The 23,169-nt window shown below is 42.1% G+C and overlaps 1 protein-coding gene across 1 annotated transcript in view; it reads left to right on the top strand.

Moving 5' to 3' along the window:
- Nucleotides 1-1,295, top strand: part of LOC309333179 (coiled-coil domain-containing protein 180-like) — a gene marked incomplete at its 3' end in the record, with an annotated part of 135,798 nt that extends 134,503 nt beyond the window's left edge. The window contains exon 8 of the mRNA XM_081846579.1: nucleotides 1,266-1,295. Coding sequence (XP_081702705.1) covers nucleotides 1,266-1,295 — 30 coding nt within the window. The remainder of the gene's footprint in view (nucleotides 1-1,265) is intronic.
- Between the last annotated feature and the right edge of the window lie 21,874 nt (nucleotides 1,296-23,169).

Here is a 23,169-nt window from a genome sequence, read left to right as displayed (position 1 = left end):
ATATACCATCTATAAACCATCTTCATCACATTTTCTTTCAGTGCAGTACAGGCTGTAAATTTTATCCTTTCATTCCATAATTTATTCCACTCATCAAATTGTATATTATACCCAAAATCCCTGGCCCATTGAATCATTACTGATTTTACCTCTTCATCTTTAGTATGCCATTCTAGCAACAATTTATACATTTTTGACAGGTTTTTAATTTCATTACTCACTATTTCTTTTTGAAACTTTGACTCTTTTTCCGAAAAGCCTCTCTCTTTTAACTCTTTTTTAAACATTTCATTAATCTGATAGTAATGCAACCAATCATTAACATATTCCTTGACATTCTCATATGGTTTTAACTTCCATTTTCCCTCTTCTTTAATAATCAAATCCCCGTAAGTTATCCACCCCCCTTTCATGTTAATTTTTTTCACACTCATAACTTCTAAAGATGATAACCAATGGGGTATTTTTGCTTCTAATAGGTTTTTATACCTATCCCATACTTCTATCAGAGATCTTCGAAATATGTGGCTTGCAAAACCTTTATGAACTTTTTTCTTATCATACCATAAATAAGCGTGCCATCCAAATCTATTATCAAATCCTTCCAAGTCCAACAATTCCGTATTTTCTAATTTCACCCACTCCTTTAACCAACAGAGGCAAGATGCTTCGTAATATAATTTCAAGCCTCCTCTTTCTTTCGCATCTGTCAACAATTTAAATTTTATTCTAGGCTTCTTGCCCTGCCAGATATATCTTGAAATTATTTTTTGCCAATCTTTAAATATAGTTGCCTGTTTTAAAACCGGAATTGTCTGGAATAAAAATAACATTTTCGGCAAAACACTCATCTTTATCATTGACATTCTTCCCCAGAATGATAATTTCATCCTTCCCCACACCTCTAGATCTCTTTTAATTCCATTCCACATTGGTATATAATTATTTTGAAATAAATCAATATTTTTGGGGGTCACCCAAATTCCCAAGTATTTAACTTTTTTCACCACTTCAATCTCAGTCTGTTGTTGCATTATTTCTATCATATCTTGATCCATATTTTTAACAATCATTTTCGTTTTCTTTCTATTCAAAATAAAACCTGCCATTTTACCAATTTGTTCTATTTCCTCTAGTACTTCTTTGGTACTTTTTAACGGTTCCTCCACTGTTAAAACCAAATCATCAGCAAATGCTTTGACTTTGTATTCATTTCGACCAACTGTAACTCCCTTAATTTTTTCATTTTTCCTTACTGATCTTAGGAGAACCTCCAGTACCATGATGAAAAGTAGCGGTGACAGAGGACAACCCTGTCTTGTGCCTTTAGCTATTTTAATCTTTTCTGTTAGCACATTATTTACTATCAACTTTGCTGTTTGTTCTGTATATATCGCTTTGATACCATTGAAAATCCCTTGACCTAAGTCCATCATCTCTAAATTCTTCAACATAAATTCCCAAGATATATTATCAAAGGCCTTTTCAGGGTCCACAAATATTAGCATAGCTTGTTTATCATTCCTGGCAGTCAGATATTCCACAATGTCTATTATATTTCTTATATTATCTTTCATCTGTCTGCCAGGTAGAAAACCTGCTTGATCTTTATGAATATAGTCTTGCAATATTTTTTCCAACCTTTTCGCTAATATGCTTGCAAATATTTTATAATCGTTGTTCAATAAAGATATTGGCCTATAATTTTTAACTTGTGTCAAATCTGAGTCTTGTTTAGGAATGAATGTAATAAAAGGATCTTCTTTCAAAGTGTCAGGGATTTCTCTTTCCTTCAAAATGTTGTTCATAACTTCTCTTAAAGGCCCAAGTAAGATATGTCTCATTTCCTTATAATATCTTGCCGTAAGTCCATCTGGTCCTGGAGTTTTTCCTCTTTTCAACTCTTTAATTGCTTTATCAATCTCATCATTTTCAATTGGGGTATTCAGTTGGTCTTTTCTATCAGTCGGGATCTTCTGCACCCCTTTCATCCTTAAAAATTCTTCAATTTTTTTATTATTGCTCTTCTCCTTTTTTATATATAAGTTCCTATAAAAATCCACAAGTCCTCTTCTGATATCTTTCGGATTCTCCATTTCCTTTCCTTCTACGATGATCCTATTGATTGTGTTTTGTTCCTTCCTTTTCTTAATCTGCCAGGCCAATAATTTCCCTGATTTATTTGCAAATTCAAAGTTTTTTTGTTTCATCCTCTTTATATTCCATTCTACTTCTTTATTAATTATCATTGCAAATTGTGATTGTAGAATCTTTATATTTTGTTTTATTTTCACATTGTTTGGCCTTTTAATTAACTTTTTCTCATTTTCCATTATCTGCTTTAAAATCGCTTTCTTTCCCTTTTCTCTATATTTATTCTTGATCGAATTCTGTTGAATAAAGAAGCCCCTCATTACAGCTTTACTTGCGTCCCATACAGTATTCATTTTTGTACCTTTGTTACAATTGTTTACAAAGTAGTCTGTTAAGTTTTTTTGGGCTTTCTCCACAATCTTTTGGTCATCAAGAAGCTATTCATTCAATCTCCATCTAAAAGATTTTTCCTCGAATCCTTTCATTACAAACTTTAATGCACTATGATCCGAAAGTACCTTTGGTTGAATTTCAATCTCTAAAATTCTTGGCGTAAGTTCATTGGAGATCCACACCTGATCGATTCTTGACATTGATTCATTTGGTTCCGAGTGAAATGTGAATTGGTTTTCTAACGGATGTCTTAGTCTCCAAATATCTATTAAATTACAGTTCTCTGTTAAAGAAAAAAACGTTTTTGGTAGTTTCCCTTCTCTTGTCAATCCTTTTGCTCTCAGCCTATCCATTTCCATTGAAACCACTCCATTCATATCACCCATTATTATAATCTTTCGATCCAGGTGCTCAAATTGTTTTTCTTCCAAACTCTTAAAAATTTCAGTCTTATTTCCATTTGGTGCGTAGATCCCGACTATTATCAATTTTTCTCCTTGCCAGATGATCCGGACTGCAATGATTCTTCCTTCTTCATCCTTGAATAGTTGCTGAGCTTCAATTTTGTTTTTTATATACAGTACCACCCCTCTCTTCTTGCTCCTATCTGAAGAAATAAATTCATTTCCTAGTTTTTTATTAATTAGAATTCAGGAGTCTCAAAGCAGCTAACAATCTCCTTTCCCTTCCTCCAACACAACAAACACTCAGTGAGGTGAGTGGGGCTGAGAGACTTCAAAGAAGTGTGACTGGCCCAAGGTCACCCAGCAGCTGCATGTGGAGGAGCGGAGACTCGAACCCGGTTCCCCAGATTACGTGACTACCACTCTTAACCACTACACCACGCCAGGCCCTCCTGTCTTCCACTGCCTCCCGCACTTTGCTCAAACTCATGCTGGTAGCTTCGAGAACACTGTCCCACCATCTCGTCCTTTGCCGTCCCCTTCTCCTAGTGCCCCCCATCTTTCCCAACATCATAGCAAGGGTGTTGAGACCCCGCAGCCACCCCCTCGTTGGAAATAACTCACACAAGGACACGGATATTAGGTTTATGTCACTGGGCAAATTTTGGCCACAACTTTATTGAAATTAAAGAATGTGAGCGCTATTGGCTTAGGCATTGATTGGACCTGACTACAGTGGTGCCCCGCAAGACGAACGCCTCGCAAGATGGAAAACCCGCTAGACGAAAGGGTTTTCCGTTTTGGAGGCGCTTCGCAAAACGAATTTCCCTATGGGCTTGCTTCGCAAGACGAAAATGTCTTGCGAGTTCCTGCGGGTTTTTTTCCCTTTCCCCCCCTTTTTCTAAGCCGCTAAGCCGCTTATCAGCTGATCGGCTAAGCCGCTAAGCCGCTAAGCCGCTAATAGCGCTAACCCGTTAAGCTGTCAATGGGCTTGCTTCGCAAGACGAAAAAACCGCTAGACGAAGAGACTCGCGGAACGGATTAATTTCGTCTTGCGAGGCACCACTGTATATCTGACTCCTGCCCATTGTGCAGGAAGTCCCAGTAAGGGTAAGCCACCAGTAGGGGGAGCCCAAACCAACTCAAGCTCCCCCTGGTGTTCCCTCGGGGTCATGTCAAGGCCTTAGCCCCCCAGCTGGGCTTCAGACTAGATCAACACCCCCGGATTCCTTTAACGGAATACCCTTAAGCATGGAGGGGCAGGTGATGGCCACACCTCCCCTCCCTCACACAAGGTCAAACAATGCCTAACCGCAACCCTAACAAAGTTGTGACGATTGCTACGAGGTAGGCGAAAGCCAAGTGTCCAGTGCCAATTTGCCAAGTGGTAAAATTCCTACCAGGCCCCTCGGACAACCAAGGCGACCAACCGTAGTCCATAGCAAGGCCATTGCCTAACCTGCAAAATAGGGGGGGAGGGCGGGTGATTGAGGAAGCGAGCCAAAGAGGAAGTTCTCTGGGGGTTGGCTGGCCGGACTCTGACGTGGCCGGGATCCCATAGGCAACGGGGGACAGAGTGCCCCGCCCCTGGTGGGGAGTGGGTGGCCACATGGTCCACCGCAACTCCTCCCCACTGGGAAGTGGAGCGGATTTCCCAAGACATATCCTGTATTTGCATGTTACCCCAACACATTCCTCCTATGTTAATCATGTATAACCCTCCCCTTTTCTGATGGAGTGGTGATGTTTAGCGAACTGTCTGCTGGGATAAGATAGGAACTTTTAAAAGTCCTTGTCACCCCGTTCTCGGGGTTCAATTCCTCTCTGAACCTGTTGCGCTATTTGCTCCGGTTGGGGGCGGGACTCCTTCTTTGTTCCGCAGGGACCCACGGGCTCTGAGCAGCCTCCCACCTGGATTTTTCCGTAACAACAGAAACCCGACTAACCCTCTTGAGAGAAGAAAGGTGGCTTTTGCTCCCGCTGCAATGTTGTAATCTAAATAAGCACATCTTCCTTCCTACAGGTGAATAGTAGCCACCTATCTGGGGGGAAATAAAGTGGTATGCTGAGAGACATGGTTACGGTGGAGAGCAAATCTGTGTTCAACAATCCGAACATCCCAAGAGAAACCAGATGGCAGCTTTTTTTTACTGTGTCCACAGAACTCAATGAAAGCCTGTGGGATGTAAACACAGGAGCAGTCAATGACAACATTCCTAGAGTGTACATATTAGAACATGGGGAGGGATGTCTGTCCAGCAAGCAGGTAAACTTCCTGGGGACGGACTTCCTCCGCATGTGACCAGAGGTGGGTGTGGCCTCACCTGTGCAGGTAAATGATAAAAGCACAGGGCAGGCAGCCATCTCTCTCTCTTGCCTCTTGCCTCTCTCATCTTCATCTTTCGAAGAAGCAGGATGCCCTCTTGGCTCTCAGCCAAGAGAGGAGGCTAGGACTATCTTGCTGTAAGATAGATTCTGAATGTATTTTACCTTTTTAAGCCTGTCTGCCTTCTGGGATCATATTGTGAACAGAATGTGAGTAAACTCTTTTATACTTTTATAAAGACTGTGTCGTGTCTTGTATTTTAAGAGGGATCAAAAGGGGGAAATTACCAGAGTAATTATTATAGAGGTTCTAGCGAACCTGTGCAGACGTTACCGTTGCGAACTTAAAAGGGGGAATGTTATAAACTCTGCTGATATTTTGGGAACTTGTTAGCACAAGTTGGACTAGGATATAATCTCAAAATATATCCTCTCCTGCATCCCTGAACATTCCCACAAAGCCAACCAATGGTTTTGCAGTTGCTTTCCATGGACATGGCCCTCCTGTCTTCCACTGCCTCCCGCAGTTTGGTCAAACTCATGCTGGTAGCTTCGAGAACACTGTCCCACCATCTCGTCCTCTGCCGTCCCCTTCTCCTAGTGCCCCCCATGTTTCCCAACATCAGGGTCTTTTCCAGGGAGTCTTCTCTTCTCATGAGGTGGCCAAAGTATTGGAGTCTCAGCTTCAGGATCTGTCCTTCCAGTGAGCACTCAGGGCTGATTTCCTTCAGAATGGAGCGGTTTGATCTTTTTGCAGTCCATGGGACTCTCAAGAGTCTCCTCCAGCACCAGAATTCAAAAGCATCAATTCTTTTTTTAAAAAAAAAAAAAATATTTATTTATTTTTCCAGAAAAGGAAGAAACATCAAAACAATACAAAACAACAAAAACAATCTCCAATATACACCAAATAAAAAAGAAAAGAGAAAAATAAAAATAAAAATAAAAACTCCAATTTTTAAACTCATGTTTACAAAAACTTTCTTTCTTGACTTCCTCACGTCTCCCTTTTTTGTGTTCCTCTTTGTCCAATCAGATACAGCAAATCCTTACCCTCCTTCAAAACTCATTTCTAATTATTATAATCACTTCTATTATGTCTCCAATCTTTCCTCCTTATAATTAAACACCTTTAACATATTGTTTACTTTTAACATAATATAGCCTTATTCTTTCACCCTTTTTCAATTACATTTTTGCATACTTTTTTTAACACTGTATCACTAATGCCACATTATTTTCATATCTAACATCATTTTAACATTCATAAACTTTGCAGTGTTTCTGCAGATAGTTCTTAAACTTCTTCCAGTCCTCTTCCATCGCTTCTTCTCCCAGGTCTCGGATTCTGCCAGTCATTTCTGCCAGTTCCATGTAGTCTATTACTTGCATCTGCCATTCTTCCAAGGTGGGCAAATCTTGTGTCTTCCAGTATTTTGCGATGAGTATTCTTGCTGCTGTTGTTGCATACATAAAAAACGTTCTATCTTTCTTTAACACCAATTGGCCGACTATGCCCAAGAGAAAGGCCTCTGGTTTCTTAAGGAAGGTATATTTGAATACCTTTTTTAGTTCATTATATATCATCTCCCAGAAAGCCTTAATCTTCGGGCACGTCCACCAAAGATGAAAGAATGTGCCCTCAGTTTCTTTACATTTCCAACATTTATTATCAGGCAGGTGATAAATTTTAGCAAGCTTGACTGGGGTCATGTACCACCTATAAATCATTTTCATAATATTCTCTCTTAAGGCATTACATGCCGTAAACTTCATACCGGTGGTCCACAACTTTTCCCAGTCAGCAAACATAATGTTATGACCAATATCCTGTGCCCATTTAATCATAGCTGATTTAACTGTTTCATCCTGAGTATTCCATTTCAACAGCAAGTTATACATTCTTGAAAGAATCTTAGTTTTAGGTTCTAACAATTCTGTTTCTAATTTCGATTTTTCCACCTGGAAGCCCAATTTTTTGTCCATATTATAGGCCTCTCTTATTTGATAGTAATGAAGCCAGTCTCGCACTTTATCTTTTAATTTCTCAAAACTCTGCAGTTTCAATTTATCTCCTTCTTGTTCTAATATCTCCCAATATTTCGGCCATTTGGCCTCCATATTGAGTCTTTTCAGAGCCTTTGCCTCCATGGGTGACAACCACCTTGGGGTCTTGTTTTCCAGTAAATCTTTTTACCTTATCCAGACATTAACTAATTCTTTCCTGACAAGATGGTGTTTGAAAGCTTTGTGCGCTTTAACCTTGTCGTACCACAAATATGCATGCCATCCAAAAGCATTATTAAAGCCTTCCAAATCCAAGATGTTAGTGTTCTCTAGAAGCAGCCAGTCCTTCAACCAGCAGAAAGCTGCTGATTCATAGTAAAGTTTAAAGTCTGGCAGGGCAAACCCCCCTCTTTCCTTCACATCAGTTAATATTTTAAATTTTATTCTGGGCTTTTTGCCCTGCCAGACAAATCTAGAGATATCTCTCTGCCACCTCTTGAAACAATCCATCTTGTCCACAATCTGCAAAGTTTGAAACAAAAATAACATTTTTGGCAATACATTCATCTTTATAGCTGCAATTCGACCCAACAAGGAAAGCTTCAATTTAGACCATATTTCTAAATCTTTTTTTAACTTCTGACCAACATTTCTCATAATTGTCTTTAAATAAATTCAAATTTTTAGCGGTCATATTAATCCCCAGATATTTCACCTTCTTAACTAAAGTCAGACCAGTCTCATTCTGAAGCCTTTCTTTTTCAGTCTGAGTTAAGTTTTTCTCTAAAACCTTCGTTTTTGACTTGTTCAATTTAAATCCGGCCACCTGACCAAATTCTTGAATCAATTCTAATACCCTTTTCGTACTAGATTCTGGCTCCTGTAGTGTCAAAACTAGGTCATCTGCAAAGGCCTTCAATTTATATTGTTTGGCTCCGACCTGAATTCCTTTAATCAAGCGGTCCCTTCTAAACATGTTCAGCAGCACCTCCAGGACCGAAATAAATAATAATGGAGAAATAGGGCAACCCTGTCGTGTTCCTTTTTCTATCTTAAATTCTTCAGTCACCACGTTATTAACAATCAATTTAGCTTTTTGTTCTGAATAGATTGCACTTATACCATTTTCAAACCCTTGTCCCACCCCCATTCCCTTAAGATTTTTCTTCATAAAGCTCCAAGAAATATTATCAAAGGCCTTCTCTGCATCAATCAAAATTAAGGCAGCTTTTGTGTTAATATTCACTTGTAATATTTCCAAAATATCAATTATATTCCTTGTATTGTCAGACAAGTGTCTACCTGGGAGAAAGCCTGCCTGGTCCTTGTGAATCTCTTCTACTAATACTTTTTTTAGTCTGTTAGCTAAAATATCAGCAAAAATTTTGTAATCCACATTTAGATGGGATATGGGGCGGTAGTTCTTAAGTTGTGTCTTTTCAGACTCAGATTTTGGTATAAGCGTAATGAAAGCTTCTTTCCACGACTCCGGCGCCTTCTTCCCCTCCATGATTTCGTTACAAACCTCCTTTAATGGTTGGATTAAGTAGTCTTTTAAAGTTTTATAATACTTTGAGGTTAGCCCGTCCGGCCCTGGAGACTTGCCCAACTGCATGTTCTGAATGGCACCCTCAATCTCCTGTTCCGTAATTGTATAATTCAAAATTGTCTTTTTTTCTTGAGATATTTTTTGTAATCCATTGGATCTTAAAAATTGATCTATATCAGTCTCTTTCTGTGGCCCTTGTGTGTAAAGTTGTTTAAAGTTGTTTAAAATATCTCTGGAAACACCTTCTAATCTCCACCGGATTCTGAATGTTTTTCCCTTCTATCTCGAGGTTTGTAATAGTATTTAACTTCTGTCTTTTTTTCAACTGCCAAGCTCGAGGTTTGTAATAGTATTTAACTTCTGTCTTTTTTTCAACTGCCAAGCTAGCAGTTTCCCACATTTATTTGCCGATTCAAATGTCTTTTGCCTCATCTGTTTTATTTTCCATTCTACTTCTTGATTTATCAATTTCATATATTGTACTTGATATAGTTTAATTTCCCTCAAAATCTCCTTAGAATTGGGTTTCAACCTTAATTTCTTCTCCCCTTCTTTTATTTTTTCCAAAATTTTATCCTTTTTTTCATTTTGAGTCCTCTTTTTTATAGCATTCTGTTGAATTAAAAACCCTCTCATGACCGCTTTACTTGCGTCCCAGATTACTCTTTTTTCTACCATAGTTCTCAAATTTACTTCAAAATAGTCTCTCAATGTCTTTTGGGCCTTCTTGATAATCTCTTGGTCTCGTAGTAGGGTGTCATTCATCTTCCATCTAAAGGAACCGGTTGGTGTTAGTTTCATTTCCATCTTTACAGCATTATGGTCGGAGCAAGTTCTTGGGCAGATTTCCACCTTTTTTATCTTAGGTGCCAGTGCTCTAGTTATCCATATCTGGTCAATTCTAGTCCATGTCAATTTGGCTTCAGAAAAGAATGTTCCTTCTCTTTCCAAGGGGTTTTTGGTTCTCCATATGTCAATTAAGTCCATATTGTCAGTCAGTTCGAAAAAAGTTTTTGGTAGTCTGCCCTCTTTTGTTACAGTCTGTTTCTGTGCCTTGTCCATGTTCATGGATACCACTCCATTCATATCTCCCATCATGATGATGTTATTATAGTCCATGTAGTCCAACATTGTCTCATGCAACTTCTTGTAAAACTCCGATTTCCCCTCGTTTGGTGCATAAATTCCTAAAATCAGAAATTTTTCTCCTTGAGTTTGAATTTCAATTGCCAAGATTCTTCCTTGTTCATCTTTAAAAATAAATTTTGGTGATAGGCTTTCTTTTGCATAAATGACCACTCCTCTCTTTTTAACCTTATCCGATGCGATAAACTCCTGGCCCAATCTTTTATTAATCAAAACTTTCCTATGAAGCCTAATCACATGTGTTTCCTGTAGGCAAATTAGGTCCAATTGTTCCTTTTTTAATAAATGAAAAATTTTCCTTCTTTTCTCCGGGGAATTTAGACCACAAATATTCCAACTTAATAGTTGCAGAGAAATGATGCTGTTCTTCTATTTCCCTCCTACTGCTCCCAAAAGTTCTTCCTCCTTTGACGGTGGTATCGCTTTCCCTGGTTGGTCAGATCCCAAAGGTGGTAGTATTGAGCCTAATACTCCAGATCTTAAGGCTCTCAATTCTTCCTCAACCTCTTTTTGAAGGTCTCCTCCGTGGTCACTCAAAAATTTTTCCTTGTCTTCAACTGATCTTATTTTAACTTTTTTCCCCTTTATATGAAAAAGATATCCCCTGGGGGAATTCCCATCTAAAAACAACTTTATTGCTTCTCAGCAATGCCACTAGGTCTCTGTAGTTAGCTCTAAGTTCAAGCAGATGTTTGGGGATATCCTTATAAATTTCCACTCTTGAATCTTGGATCTCCAAAGTTTTCTGGAAGTACGCACTCAATATCTTGTCTCTCTCTTCCTTCGATCTGAGGGAGATCAAACAGTCTCTCGACCTGATTTTCCTCCCTCCCTTACCAAGTCTGAACACACTTACTATCTTAAAGTCCTTATCCTCTTCAAGGGCCCAAAATTCTTTAAATTCCTGTGTAAGATACTCACTTAAGTTCTCTTTTTCAAGTTCTGGGACTGACCTAATTCTCAAATTGTTCTCCTTATTCTTCAATTCTATCATAGACAGAAAATCCTAATGTTCCCCAATTTGTTTACACATCGGCTTTATTTCCTGTTGCACAGCCTCTACTTTCTCTTTGGCCTCCTCAGCTGTCTTCCGATTTGACGCAGTTTCTTCCAAAAGTTTCCCAATAGTTTGTGCGTTTGAACTGACTTGCTGAGTTAAATTATTAATACTGGCTGTATTTTGGTCAATTTTAGTTGATTATTCAGTCACTTGCTTACTTAGGCCATCCAATTTTTCATAGATTTTATTCAGCACAGAAGTAAAGTCTCCTCCTGAGGCCATTCCTTCAGGCCTAGTTTGATCTATGTCTTCCTCTTGTGCCACAGGAAGACTGGGAACAGATGATCTGCAAAACTGAGAAATTATGCTAGGCTGCTGTGTTTTGGCTTTATTTGATCTTGTTATTCTACTCATCCCACTTCTGTCTATGCGTCAAGGTCAATCCCATGGTCAGTTCTTCTCATGGAAAATCCCCAAATCCAGAGATGGAAAAATCCCCCAGTAGTTGCACAGTTTCAATACTCCACTAGAGGCACACTATGTTTATCCTTAGAGCCACAGTTTATAGAATCTTTCTTAGTTTTCAAAGTGTCCCTTAAAAGTTTATACAGTAACAAATCTCCAGTAGACCTTCCAAAATCTTTAACTTTTGCAGAGTAATCCTAATAAAGATACAATGTCCCCATAAAGTGCGAGTTACAATATAACAGTTCAAAACAGCCTGTCAGTTCTGACGACTTGGCAGCCCGATTACCGGGGATTCAACGGTTCTTTGTATAGATCCACAAATAGATAAAGAGGCAAGAGTCAAATTTATCCCTTTCCCCCTCAATTTTCTTGAGGGGGGATCTTCTTTTTGATGTTAAAATTTAGACTTTTAAAATCACAATCTCCAAGGCATTAGGCTTAAACGTCGTTGCTTTGAAGTCTTAAACAAAGCCGGGAGATGGACTTCCTGGTTGCGCCTCCCGTTTCAGTGCCAAATTTCAAGCTTTAAGTCCAATTAAACGCAGTTTCATTAAGCTTCACCTACTCACGGGTAGTTATTTTCTTAGCCGAATAGTCCCAGGAAAAAGGTCAGCGCTCACCGACAACAGCTTTGCGGCTTCACCCCGCAGAAAGAGCGATCGACTCACAGCACCGCGCCAGCCCCCGTCACGTTCCGGTACCCCTTACGAGGTCCCTTTACAATTTCGGGGTGCGCTAGTGGTGCCCGCTGAGCCCCACGGCCACAGGCTTCCGCTGCCTGCAGTTTTTCAGCAAGGGTCTCCGCTTCGCTGTAGCGGATGACCCGTTTCTGCAGAGCTTCCCCTTCACAAGAAGAAGGGGACCGCCATTGCCGTTCGCGCCGCCTCCGGAAGTGACTGGCGATCAGCCTTCTTTATGGTCCAGCTAGATACAATGTAGCAATGTATTTTTTTAAAAAATAATATTTATTACTTTTAAACCTTACAAAAAAAAGAAGAAAAGAAGAAGAAAAGAAAAAAGACAAAAAGACAAAAGAAATACAATACAATACAATACAATACATAAACAATGCACAACACAACATTAACACATTAAACTAAACATAAAAAAATTAAAAAACATACATCATACCGTTTCAATGCCCTATCTTTCATTCCCTCGTTTCATCTACCTCCTCTCACCTCCCTTTTTGTATTCCACTTCTATTAATTATTTTAGCAATTCCTTTCCCTCTTTCTCTATTTTCTGTCATATAATTATCTTAACTTATTTTAACCTTATCTTCCATTAATATCATAATACTTATTTATACTTAACTCCTTATAGCATTTCTACTAAAGCCATATAATTTCATTCCAACATTTTTCTAGCACTCATTAATTTTACAATATTTCTATAAATAAACTTTAAACTTTTTCCAATCTTCTTCCACCGTCTCTTCTCCCTGGTCTCGGATTCTGCCAGTTCTTTCCGTCTATTCCATATGGTCCATCAACCTGGTGATCTTCTGTCCAAGGCTCTTAACTCTTTTCCAAGTCCCTTCTGCAGATCTTCTTCATATTTATACATGCACTTTACTTTGTCTTCTGTTGATCTTGTTCTTAATTTCCTTCCTTTGATGCCGAGGAGTAGATCTCGGGGAGCCTCCAACCTAGCAATGTTTTTATTCCTTCTCGACAGGTAATTAGCACTATAGTCCAAAAGATGTTTCAGGACGTGTTTCAAAATCCCTCCAAAACTGAAAGTCCCCACAACTCCAATCTCCTCCTGGCCCAAGTCCAAATCCCAAAGATCAGTACATCCCTGCATGAGGGAATCTATCCAACTTTCCTTCTCAAATCCAAGCAGGGTTCCAATCCTCAAAATCTGACTTTCTCTAAATTCAGTCATAGAAGGCAACAACTTATATTCATCAAATTGCCTCTGTAAGACTGGGACTCTCTCCACTTGTATTACTTTAGGTTCAACAACAACTTTCTCCCTTGCCTTCTCAACAATTTGCCATGTCAAAGTAGATTCCTGAAACAATTCCTGAATAGTTTCTGTATAGATGTTCACTTTTTGTCCCAAATCAGTCACTTTTTGTCCCAAATTGTCAATTTTGATAGTCATCACATCCGTCTTCTTATGAAGCTGTTCCAATGAAGCACTTATCTTGCATAATGCAATCACTAAGGCTTCTTCTGTCGACATTCTTACCAATCCAAGGTCAATCCCTGGTTCTCACAGTTTTTTATCTCTGCAGCTGGTAATCCCCCCAGCTCCACTCCTGTAACAGTTTCAAATTCTCCCTCTAGAGGGAAACAATTTCTATTTGTATCAATCCTTTTAAACACAGTTCAAGCAACAAAATTAGTTTCAATTTTCGGTTACTTTTACTCCTTTTTAAGCGCAGATGGAAACAATGGAAACAATATATTTCTCTTATTTGCTATCTGTCCACATACGCTTTATTCACAGTCAATGAACTTTCCCAAAACGTCAGTCTTACTAGCAGCCCGTTTCCGGTGGTAATTTATCTTTCTTCGCTCTCTCTCCTGCAGGCTTACACGATCCAAAATTTCCCCCCTCTTCTCCTGCTTCCAAGGGGTGGTTTAATGATTTTAACCGATGGAGGTTTAATCCTTTACAGAAGACTTTCCAAGACTTTAGCTTGCAGCCTCTTTGCTTCAGTCTATTTACAAAAGGGGAAGGCGGACTTCCTGTTTTAAACCTCCCCGTTTCGGTGCCAAATTAAGACGTTTAAAAATCCAATTTTCCGTTCTACTCACGGGTAGTTGTTTTAAGATCAAATTGTTCACAGGAAAAAGTCAGCGCTCTCCGACAACAGCTATGCGGCTTCACTCCGTGAAAGAAGCAGTCAATTCGAAGCACCGCACCACTCACCCCACGTTGCTCCGGATCCCCGAAACCGGGTGGGGAGGCGCAAAAGGTGCCAGCCGAATCCCACGTTCACAGGCTTCTCCCGCCTGTGATTTTTGGTGGGTCCCGCCTTTGCCGTGGCGGCCAGACCTTAATTTCCACGAAGCAAATTCCTCCCGATCAGATGAATTCAGCCATTGCTGGAGGCGCCAACCCGGAAGTCCATGGGACTCTCAAGAGTCTCCTCCAGCACCAGAATTCAAAAGCATCAATTCTTCGGCGATCAGCCTTCTTTATGGTCCAGCTAGATACAATGTAGCAATGTCAGGCCAGGCCACTTCCGAAAAGAACCGTCTGTATTAAAAAAGCCTAAAAACACTTGGAAATTCATAGAAAACCACTGGTTTCACCAATTCTCTCTCTCTTTTTTTAATAGATATTTATTGAGATTTTACAAAACAAAAACATAAGTAAGACAGACATACAACAAAAACAGATATATCAAAAAATAAAAAGAAAAAAAAATAAAAACATTTAAAAGAAACAAAGAAGAAATCCAATTTTTAACTTCATAGTTCTATAACCCTCTTTCTTGACTTCCTCACATCTCCTTTTTTGTGTTCCCCTTTACACAATCAAGTTCAGCAAATTCTGACCCTCTTTCAAACCTCGTTTATAATTATATGTTTCAACCTATTATGTCTCCAGTTTTTCTTCTCTTTCCACATCATTTTTTACCTAATCTTTATAACTTAGTCCCTTATACCACTTAATATACATTTGACATAACATTACTCTGGTCTTTTCCCCCTTTCTTTTTCACACTTTTTTGCATACTCCTTTTGACTATGTCACTAATGCCATATTGTCTTTATATCCAACATCTTTTTAACATCCAAACATTTTACAATATTTGTACAAATAGTCTTTAAACTTCTTCCAGTCCTCTTCCACCGACTTTTCTCCCAGGTCTCGGATTCTGCCAGTCATTTCTGCCATCTCCATGTAGTCTATCACTTGCATCTGCCATTCTTCCAGGGTGGGCAAATCTTGTGTCTTCCAATATTTTGCAATGAGTATTCTTGCTGCAGTTGTTGCATACATAAAGAATGTTCTGTCTTTCTTTGACACCAGTTGGCCGACAATGCCCAAGAGAAAGGCCTCTGGTTTCTTAAGGAAGGTATATTTAAATACCTTTTTCAGTTCATTATAGATCATTTCCCAGAAAGCCTTAACCTTTGGGCACGTCCACCAAAGGTGAAAGAATGTTCCCTCAGTTTCTTTACATTTCCAACATTTATTATCAGGCAAATGATAAATTTTTGCAAGCTTGACCGGGGTCATGTACCACCTATAAATCATTTTCATAATATTCTCTCTTAGGGCATTACATGCCGTAAATTTCATACCGGTGGTCCACAACTGTTCCCAGTCAGCAAACATAATGTTATGACCAATGTCCTGCGCCCATTTAATCATAGCTGATTTGACCGTTTCATCCTGTGTATTCCATTTTAACAGCAAGTTATACATTCTTGACAATATCTTAGTTTTCGGTTCTAACAGTTCTGTTTCCAATTTTGATTTTTCCACCTGGAAGCCTATTTTTTTATCCAATTTATAGGCCTCTCTAATTTGATAATAATGCAACCAATCTCGCACTTTATCTTTTAATTTCTCAAAACTCTGCAATTTCAATATATCTCCTTCTTGTTCTAATATCTCCCAATATTTCTGCCACTTGGCCTCCATATTGAGTCTTTTCAGAGCCTTAGCTTCCAAAGGTGACAACCACCTTGGGGTCTTGCTTTCCAGTAAGTCTTTGTATCTTGTCCAGACATTAATAATAATAATAATAATAATAAATTTTATTTATATCCCGCCCTCCCCAGCCGAAGCCGGGCTCAGGGCGGCTAACAACACTAAAACAGTACAGCATTATAAAACAGTATAAAAATGGATTAAAATGAATTAAAATCAAAATTGATGGCAACCATAAACTAAAGTTTTGTAAAGATTGCCAGAGGAGGGAGTCAGGCTGCGCCCTGACCAAAGGCCAGGTGGAACAGCTCTGTCTTGCAGGCCCTGCGGAAAGATGTCAAGTCCTGCAGGGCCCTTGTCTCTTGTGAGAGAGCGTTCCACCAGGTTGGAGCCGCAGCCGAAAAAGCCCTGGCTCTAGTTGAGGCCAGCCTAACCTCTCTGTGGCTTGGGACCTTCAAGATTAAACACCGCTTTCCTGACAATATGATTTTTGAATGCTCTATGGGCTTTAACCTTGTTGTACCATAGATATGCATGCCACCCAAATGCGTTATTGAAACCTTCTAAATCCAAAATGTCAGTGTTCTCAAGAAGCAGCCAATCTTTCAACCAGCAGAATGCTGCTGATTCATAGTAAAGCTTAATGTCTGGCAGGGCAAACCCACCTCTTTCCTTTGCATCAGTTAATATTTTAAATTTTATTCTGGGCTTTTTGCCCTGCCAGACAAATTTAGAGATGTCTCTCTGCCACTTCTTGAAACAATCCATCTTGTCCACAATCTGCAAAGTTTGAAACAAAAATAACATTTTTGGCAATACATTCATCTTTATAGCTGCAATTCGACCCAACAAGGAAAGCTTCAATTTTAACCAAATTTCTAAATCTTTTTAAACTTCTGACCAACATTTCTCATAGTTATCTTTAAATAAATTCAAGTTTTTTGCAGTCATATTAATCCCTAGGTATTTCACTTTCTTAACCACAGTTAAACCTGTCTCATTCTGAAACCCTTCTTTTTCCATTGATGTTAAGTTTTTCTCTAAAACCTTAGTTTTTAGCTTGTTTAATTTAAATCCTGCCACATGACCAAATTCTTGAATCAATTCTAAAACCCTTTTCGTACTAGATTCTGGCTCCTGTAATGTTGGAATTCTGCCTCGGTCAGAGGAATGTGCCTATCTGTCCCAGGCACCGGCTGAATTCCTTTGACCTCCCTCCTGCGACTCCCGGCAGGAAACAGGCGAGGTCTGTGTCGGCAATTTTTCCCAGACTGTGAGAAAAACACACCACTGCTTCTCCCTCCTCCCTGCTCCCCAGGGAGGGGAATCAGACTCAGACAGAAACGTATTTACATGTCTTTATTCCTGTCTTTAGCAGCCATACAGACAAAGATGTCTGCACTCTTCACAAAAAACAGCAGAGAGACTCTAACTCCACCCATGTACATCCTGTACAGGTCATATGACACACACACTGAGCTCACATCCTGTGCTCAGTACGGAGAAAGGACTGCCCCTTTCTTGCCATGGCAACAGTCACAATAATAATAATAATAATAATAAATTTTATTTATATCCCGCCCTCCCCAGCCGAAGCCGGGCTCAGGGCGGCTAACAACACTAAAACAGTACAACATTATAAAACATTATAAAAATGGATTAAAATGAATTAAAATCAAAATTGATGGCAACCATAAACTAAAGTTTTGTAAAGATTGCCAGAGGAGGGAGTCAGGCTGCGCCCTGACCAAAGGCCAGGTGGAACAGCTCTGTCTTGCAGGCCCTGCGGAAAGATGTCAAGTCCTGCAGGGCCCTTGTCTCTTGTGAGAGAGCGTTCCACCAGGTTGGAGCCGCAGCCGAAAAAGCCCTGGCTCTAGTTGAGGCCAGCCTAACCTCTCTGTGGCTTGGGACCTTCAAGATGTTTTTATTTGAAGATCGTAAGTTCCTCTGTGGGGCATACCAGGAGAGGCGGTCCCGTAGGTACGAGGGCCCTAGGCCGTATAGGGCTTTGAAGGTTAAAACCAGCACCTTAAACCTGATCCTGTACTCCACCGGGAGCCAGTGCAGCTGGTATAGCACCGGATGAATGTGATCTCTAAGCGAAGACCCCGTAAGGAGTCTCGCTGCAGCATTTTGCACCCGCTGGAGTTTCTGGGTCAGTCTCAAGGGCAGCCCCACGTAGAGCGAGTTACAATAATCCAGTCTGGAGGTGACCGTCGCGTGGATCACAGTGGCTAGGTCGGGGCGTGAGAGGTAAGGAGCCAACTGCTTAGCTTGGCGGAGATGAAAGAATGCCGCCTTTGTTATAGCTGCAATCTGCGCCTCCATAGAGAGGGAGGTATCGAAGATTACACCCAAACTCTTAACGGACGGTGCTGGCACTAATTGCACCCCCGCAAGAGATGGGAGTTGCCCCCTCAGCCCCCCGTCGTCCCGTCCCAGCCAGAGGACCTCTGTCTTCGAAGGATTTAACTTCAGCCGGCTCCCACGTAACCATCCAGCCACAGCCTCCAAGCATCTGATCAGTGTGTCTGGGGCAGAGTCCGGGTGGCCGTCCATCAACAGATAGAGTTGGGTGTCATCAGCATACTGATGGCAGCCCAGCCCAAAACTCCGGACAAGCTGGGCGAGGGGGCGCATAAAGATGTTAAAAAGCATTGGGGAGAGTATTGCACCCTGGGGCACGCCACACACCAAGGAGTGGCGGGATGACAATTCCCCCCCAAGCGCCACCCTCTGTCCCCGACCGGAGAGAAACGAGCGCAGCCATTGAAGGACTGTGCCCTGGATCCCCACGTCGGCAAGGCGGTGGTCCAGGAGTTCGTGATCGACCATGTCGAAGGCTGCTGACAGGTCTAGAAGAATCAGCAGCCCCGACCCGCCTCGATCCAGCTGCCTGCGGAGGTCATCTGTTAGGGCGACCAGAGCCGTCTCAGTCCCATGACCAGCGCGGAAGCCGGACTGGAATGGATCCAGAGCCGATGTTTCATCCAGAAACCTACCAAGCTGTTCAGCAACCGCTCTCTCAATCACCTTACCCAGGAATGGAAGATTCGAAACCGGGCGGTAATTGGATAGATCTAAGGGATCTAATGATGTTTTCTTTAAGAGCGGGCGCACCACTGCCTCCTTCAGTTCCCCTGGGAATGTCCCGGTGCCAAGGGACAGATTGATGATATCCCCCAGGGGGGCCCGCACCTCGTCTGGACACGCTCTAATCAGCCAGGACGGGCACGGGTCGAGAGGACATGTGGTGGGCTTTCCAGCTCGGAGGAGTCTGTCCACATCGGCTGGGGATATCCGGTCAAAGTGGTCCAATACTGGACCCGAGGACAGTCGAGGGGCCTCCAGTTCCTTTATTGTATCCAAATTGGCAGGGAGGTCATGGCGGAGCAACAAGACCTTCTCCGCAAAAAAGCTCGCAAATGCCTCACAGCTGTGAGTCAAATTGTTATTTAAATTTGGCTGTCCTTCGAGGGACGTTAAAGACCGAATTATACTAAATAATTGCGCCGGGCGAGAGCTAGCGGATGCAATGGAGGCTGAGAAGTAAGACTTCTTAGCGGCCTTCACTGCCATCTCATAGGTTTTCATAAAAACCCTATAAGATGTTCTTGAGGCTCCGTCACGGGCACCCCGCCATACTCGCTCTAGCCGTCTGAGGTCCCGCTTCATTTTCCGGAGCTCCTCGGTAAACCAGGGAGCCCGGTTTCTGCGGGGTCGCAGAGGGCGCTTAGGTGCGATCTCATTGATGGCTGCCAGGAGCTGGGTATTCCAGGCCTCAACAAGCTCAGTCAATGAGTCGCCAGGGGGAGAAAGGTCCCGCAAGGCTTGACGGAATCTATCAGGGTCCATCAGCCTTTGCGGGCGAGCCCAAATTGGCTCGCCACCCAAGCAGGGTGGGGGTGGAACGTCAATCCTGGCTTTCAGGGCATAGTGATCAGACCATGGCACCTTCATCGAAGGAAACATGATCACATCTATACCGATGCCAAAGATCAGATCCAGCGTGTGGCCTGCTTGATGTGTGGGGCCCGAAACAAACTGGGAGAGCCCTAGTGTCGCCATGGAAGACACCAGGTCCAGAGCCTGCGAGGAGGGAGTGGCATCAGCATGGATGTTGAAGTCCCCCAATACCAATAGGTTAGGGAACTCCAAGGCCCAGCCGGCCACCGCCTCCAGCAGGCCTGACAGGGTGGCTGCTGGTGCGCTGGGTGGCCGGTACACCAGCCAGACAGCCAAGCTCACCTCGGAGCCCCACACTAGGCCAACACATTCAATGCCGGGGATCGATGGCGATGGTAGAGCCCTGAAAGGACAATCTTCCCGGATTAATAACGCCACCCCTCCCCCCCGGCCCACAGTCCGCGACTGGTGGAGGACGGAGAAACCCGGGGGCGCCATCTCTCGTAAGGTAACAGTTACCCCTTCGCGCACCCAGGTCTCCGTCACACAAGCCAGGTCGACCCCCTGCGAGGTAAAGAAATCTTGCAGGGTGGCGGTTTTGTTGCCTATAGACCTGGCATTGCACAACACCAGTGACGGAGGTGAGTAATCCTTGCTCACCCTACCCTCGTCTCTCGGGATGGGGCGCAGATTGGAAGGGGTACGAGCATATCCGTATCTCGATCCCCTTCGCCTATGACATCTGCCCCCACCGCCATACCTCCCTTGCCCCTCCACAGTAGGAATCCCAAGCCTCAGGCTCACCTCCATTTACAGAATATAAAAGCAAACAAACAAAAACAATTATACGAAAATAAAGCCGATCCCCACCCCACTCCACAACCACCCCACCCCAATCCTGCCTGGCTTTCCAGCCAGCTGCAGCTGACTTAGCTGCTGCTGCTTGCTTCTGCATTGCTTCTTTATGGTAACATACTCCCCCTAAAGAATCAATGCGTGCAGCGAGCAATGCTTGATCCAGAGAAGAAAACAAACAGTTGTTATATGTATAACATTCCCCTGTTGTTTCAGTTCCACCCTTGGAACTACCCGCCACTGGTTTTACCAATGTACCTCTCTGGTTGTGTGACTTCCAAGGAATGAGTGCATCTGCATTACCTTGGTTAGCAACTCTCTGTTGTGCCTTTGTCTCTGACTCAGACACAGCTTCAGTCTGACCTTGGTCGTTTACAACAGCAACACATGCAATAGCTAGGTTGGCAAACTCTTTTGAATACCTCTTGGGTGATACACCCTTCGTTGCTCTCTCAGACCTACGTAAGAGGTGCTGCTCTTCTCTGCTTTCTGGTTCAGCCTTTGGACTCTTTGGAGAACCAGTACCAATTGTAAACAGTGGTTCGTCCTCCTCTTCTGACGGTCTAGGCATTATGTGAGATTTCCTCTCAATGACTGTGACAACTGAGCTGTCTGAGCTATCGCTGTCATCATCAGTACTACTGAATTCAATAAAATCAACATCATCATCAGAATCATCAGAATCATCATCATCTCCTGTGGGAAATGTGTGAACAATCACTCTCTCCTGTTCAGGAGCACTCTCTAGAAATTTTGTGAGAATCACCTGACCAGATTCAGACAAAATTACTCTGTAGAGACCATTTTCATAACCCACAAAAATGCCTCTGGCATTCTTTACTCCACCCGGAGCTTCTGTCCTCACATGAGACCCAAAAACCTTGAAATGGGCAACAGAAGGTTTTCTATGGAACAGTTTCTCAAAAGGAGAACTTCCCAACTCTTTTGAAAACTTTCTCAACCACGTATAACAAAACGACATTAGCGACTCAGCCCAGTACTCATGTGGCAGATGTGTACTAAGCAATTGCGCCTCCATTCCCTTTTGCAATTCTTTGTTCACCCTAACACAGACACATCTCTTCCAAGCTTCTTCAGAAGCAGCAATTTTGTATCTTATCCCTTTCTTCTGCAGGAACCTCTGGAAATCCTGTAAAAGAAAAATTGGCTTCTCATCTGTGCAAAGACAATCTATGTCAGCATCATGCATATTTTTAACCTTGTCACAAAACTCTTTAAACCTTTCTAAGGCGTCTTTTGGTCTCTCCAAAAGATAAATCCAGACAAAACCTGTGAAAGAATCAACACATATTAGGTAATACTTTGCATTGCCTCTAGATGGTGCTAGAGGACCAATCACATCAGCATAAACCCGCTGAAATGCCCTGTTGACCCTCGAGGTGACTTGCTTGGCGTTCTTCTTGGCTACACCTGCAAAAGAGATCATGTTAGAATTACATTTCATGTAATCACTTTGATCAAAAGTCAACAAATACAGTCCATCTTTCTCCTTGGCAGAAAGATACAGCTCTCCATCTTTGTAGATCTCGCAGCATTCATCATCATAGGACAGTTTTAGTCCCTTCTTGGCAATCTGCGAAACGCTGAGCAGATTGTACTTCAATTCTGGAACCAAATAAACATTGTTTATAGTCAAGTTCAGACTTTTAAGATACACAGTCCCAATCCCGGTGGCTTTCAGCTCCTGACCGTTGGCCTGTTGTACAACGAAGCTTTGCTTCTTAAACAACGAAAATAGCTCTCTGTGATGGGTCATGTGAACCGTCGCTCCCGTGTCAATGACAAAAGCGTTCTCCACTTCTGGCTTGGTTCCTTTCAACATCAAAGCTTTTGCAGGCTTCGCCTGTGACTTGGTATAACTTTTGCCTGACGCCTCAGACTTCGTGGAGCTTCCCTTGGCTCCTTTGTTCTGACGTGGCTTCTTGCAGTTCCGCTGAAGATGCCCAGTCTGTCCACAATTGTAGCATCGGACAACGTTCAAAGCTACAGCATTTTCTCCAGTAGCAACAGCAGCGGGGGTGTCAGAACTCCGTTCTTGTCTCCCCCTGTCCTTGACGTCCAGGGCAGCAAGTCTGTCATGTTCATTCAGAACGACGGCATAGACCCTCTCCGAAGTCAATTCATGCGCTGGGAGGGACCCTAGCTGACTGGCAACGGTTTTGTAAGTCCGATTCAGGCTGTTTATCACCATGAAGCAAAACACTTCCTCATCCAGACGGAAATTACGTTCCACCATCTGTTGGCGTAGATATTTCATTTCCGTCAGGTGCGCTTGAACATCTCCATCAGGCGCAAGGCTCAGGTTGGTCAGCTTTTCAAAATACAGCAACACTGAAGAACCTGCATCTCTCTGATGTGTCCTTCTCAGCGTGTCCCAA

The sequence above is a fragment of the Podarcis erhardii genome (genome assembly GCF_964252035.2).
Source record: "Podarcis erhardii genome assembly, chromosome: W".
NCBI classification, from domain to species: domain Eukaryota; kingdom Metazoa; phylum Chordata; class Lepidosauria; order Squamata; family Lacertidae; genus Podarcis; species Podarcis erhardii.
This window is presented reverse-complemented; position numbering and strand designations above follow the sequence as displayed.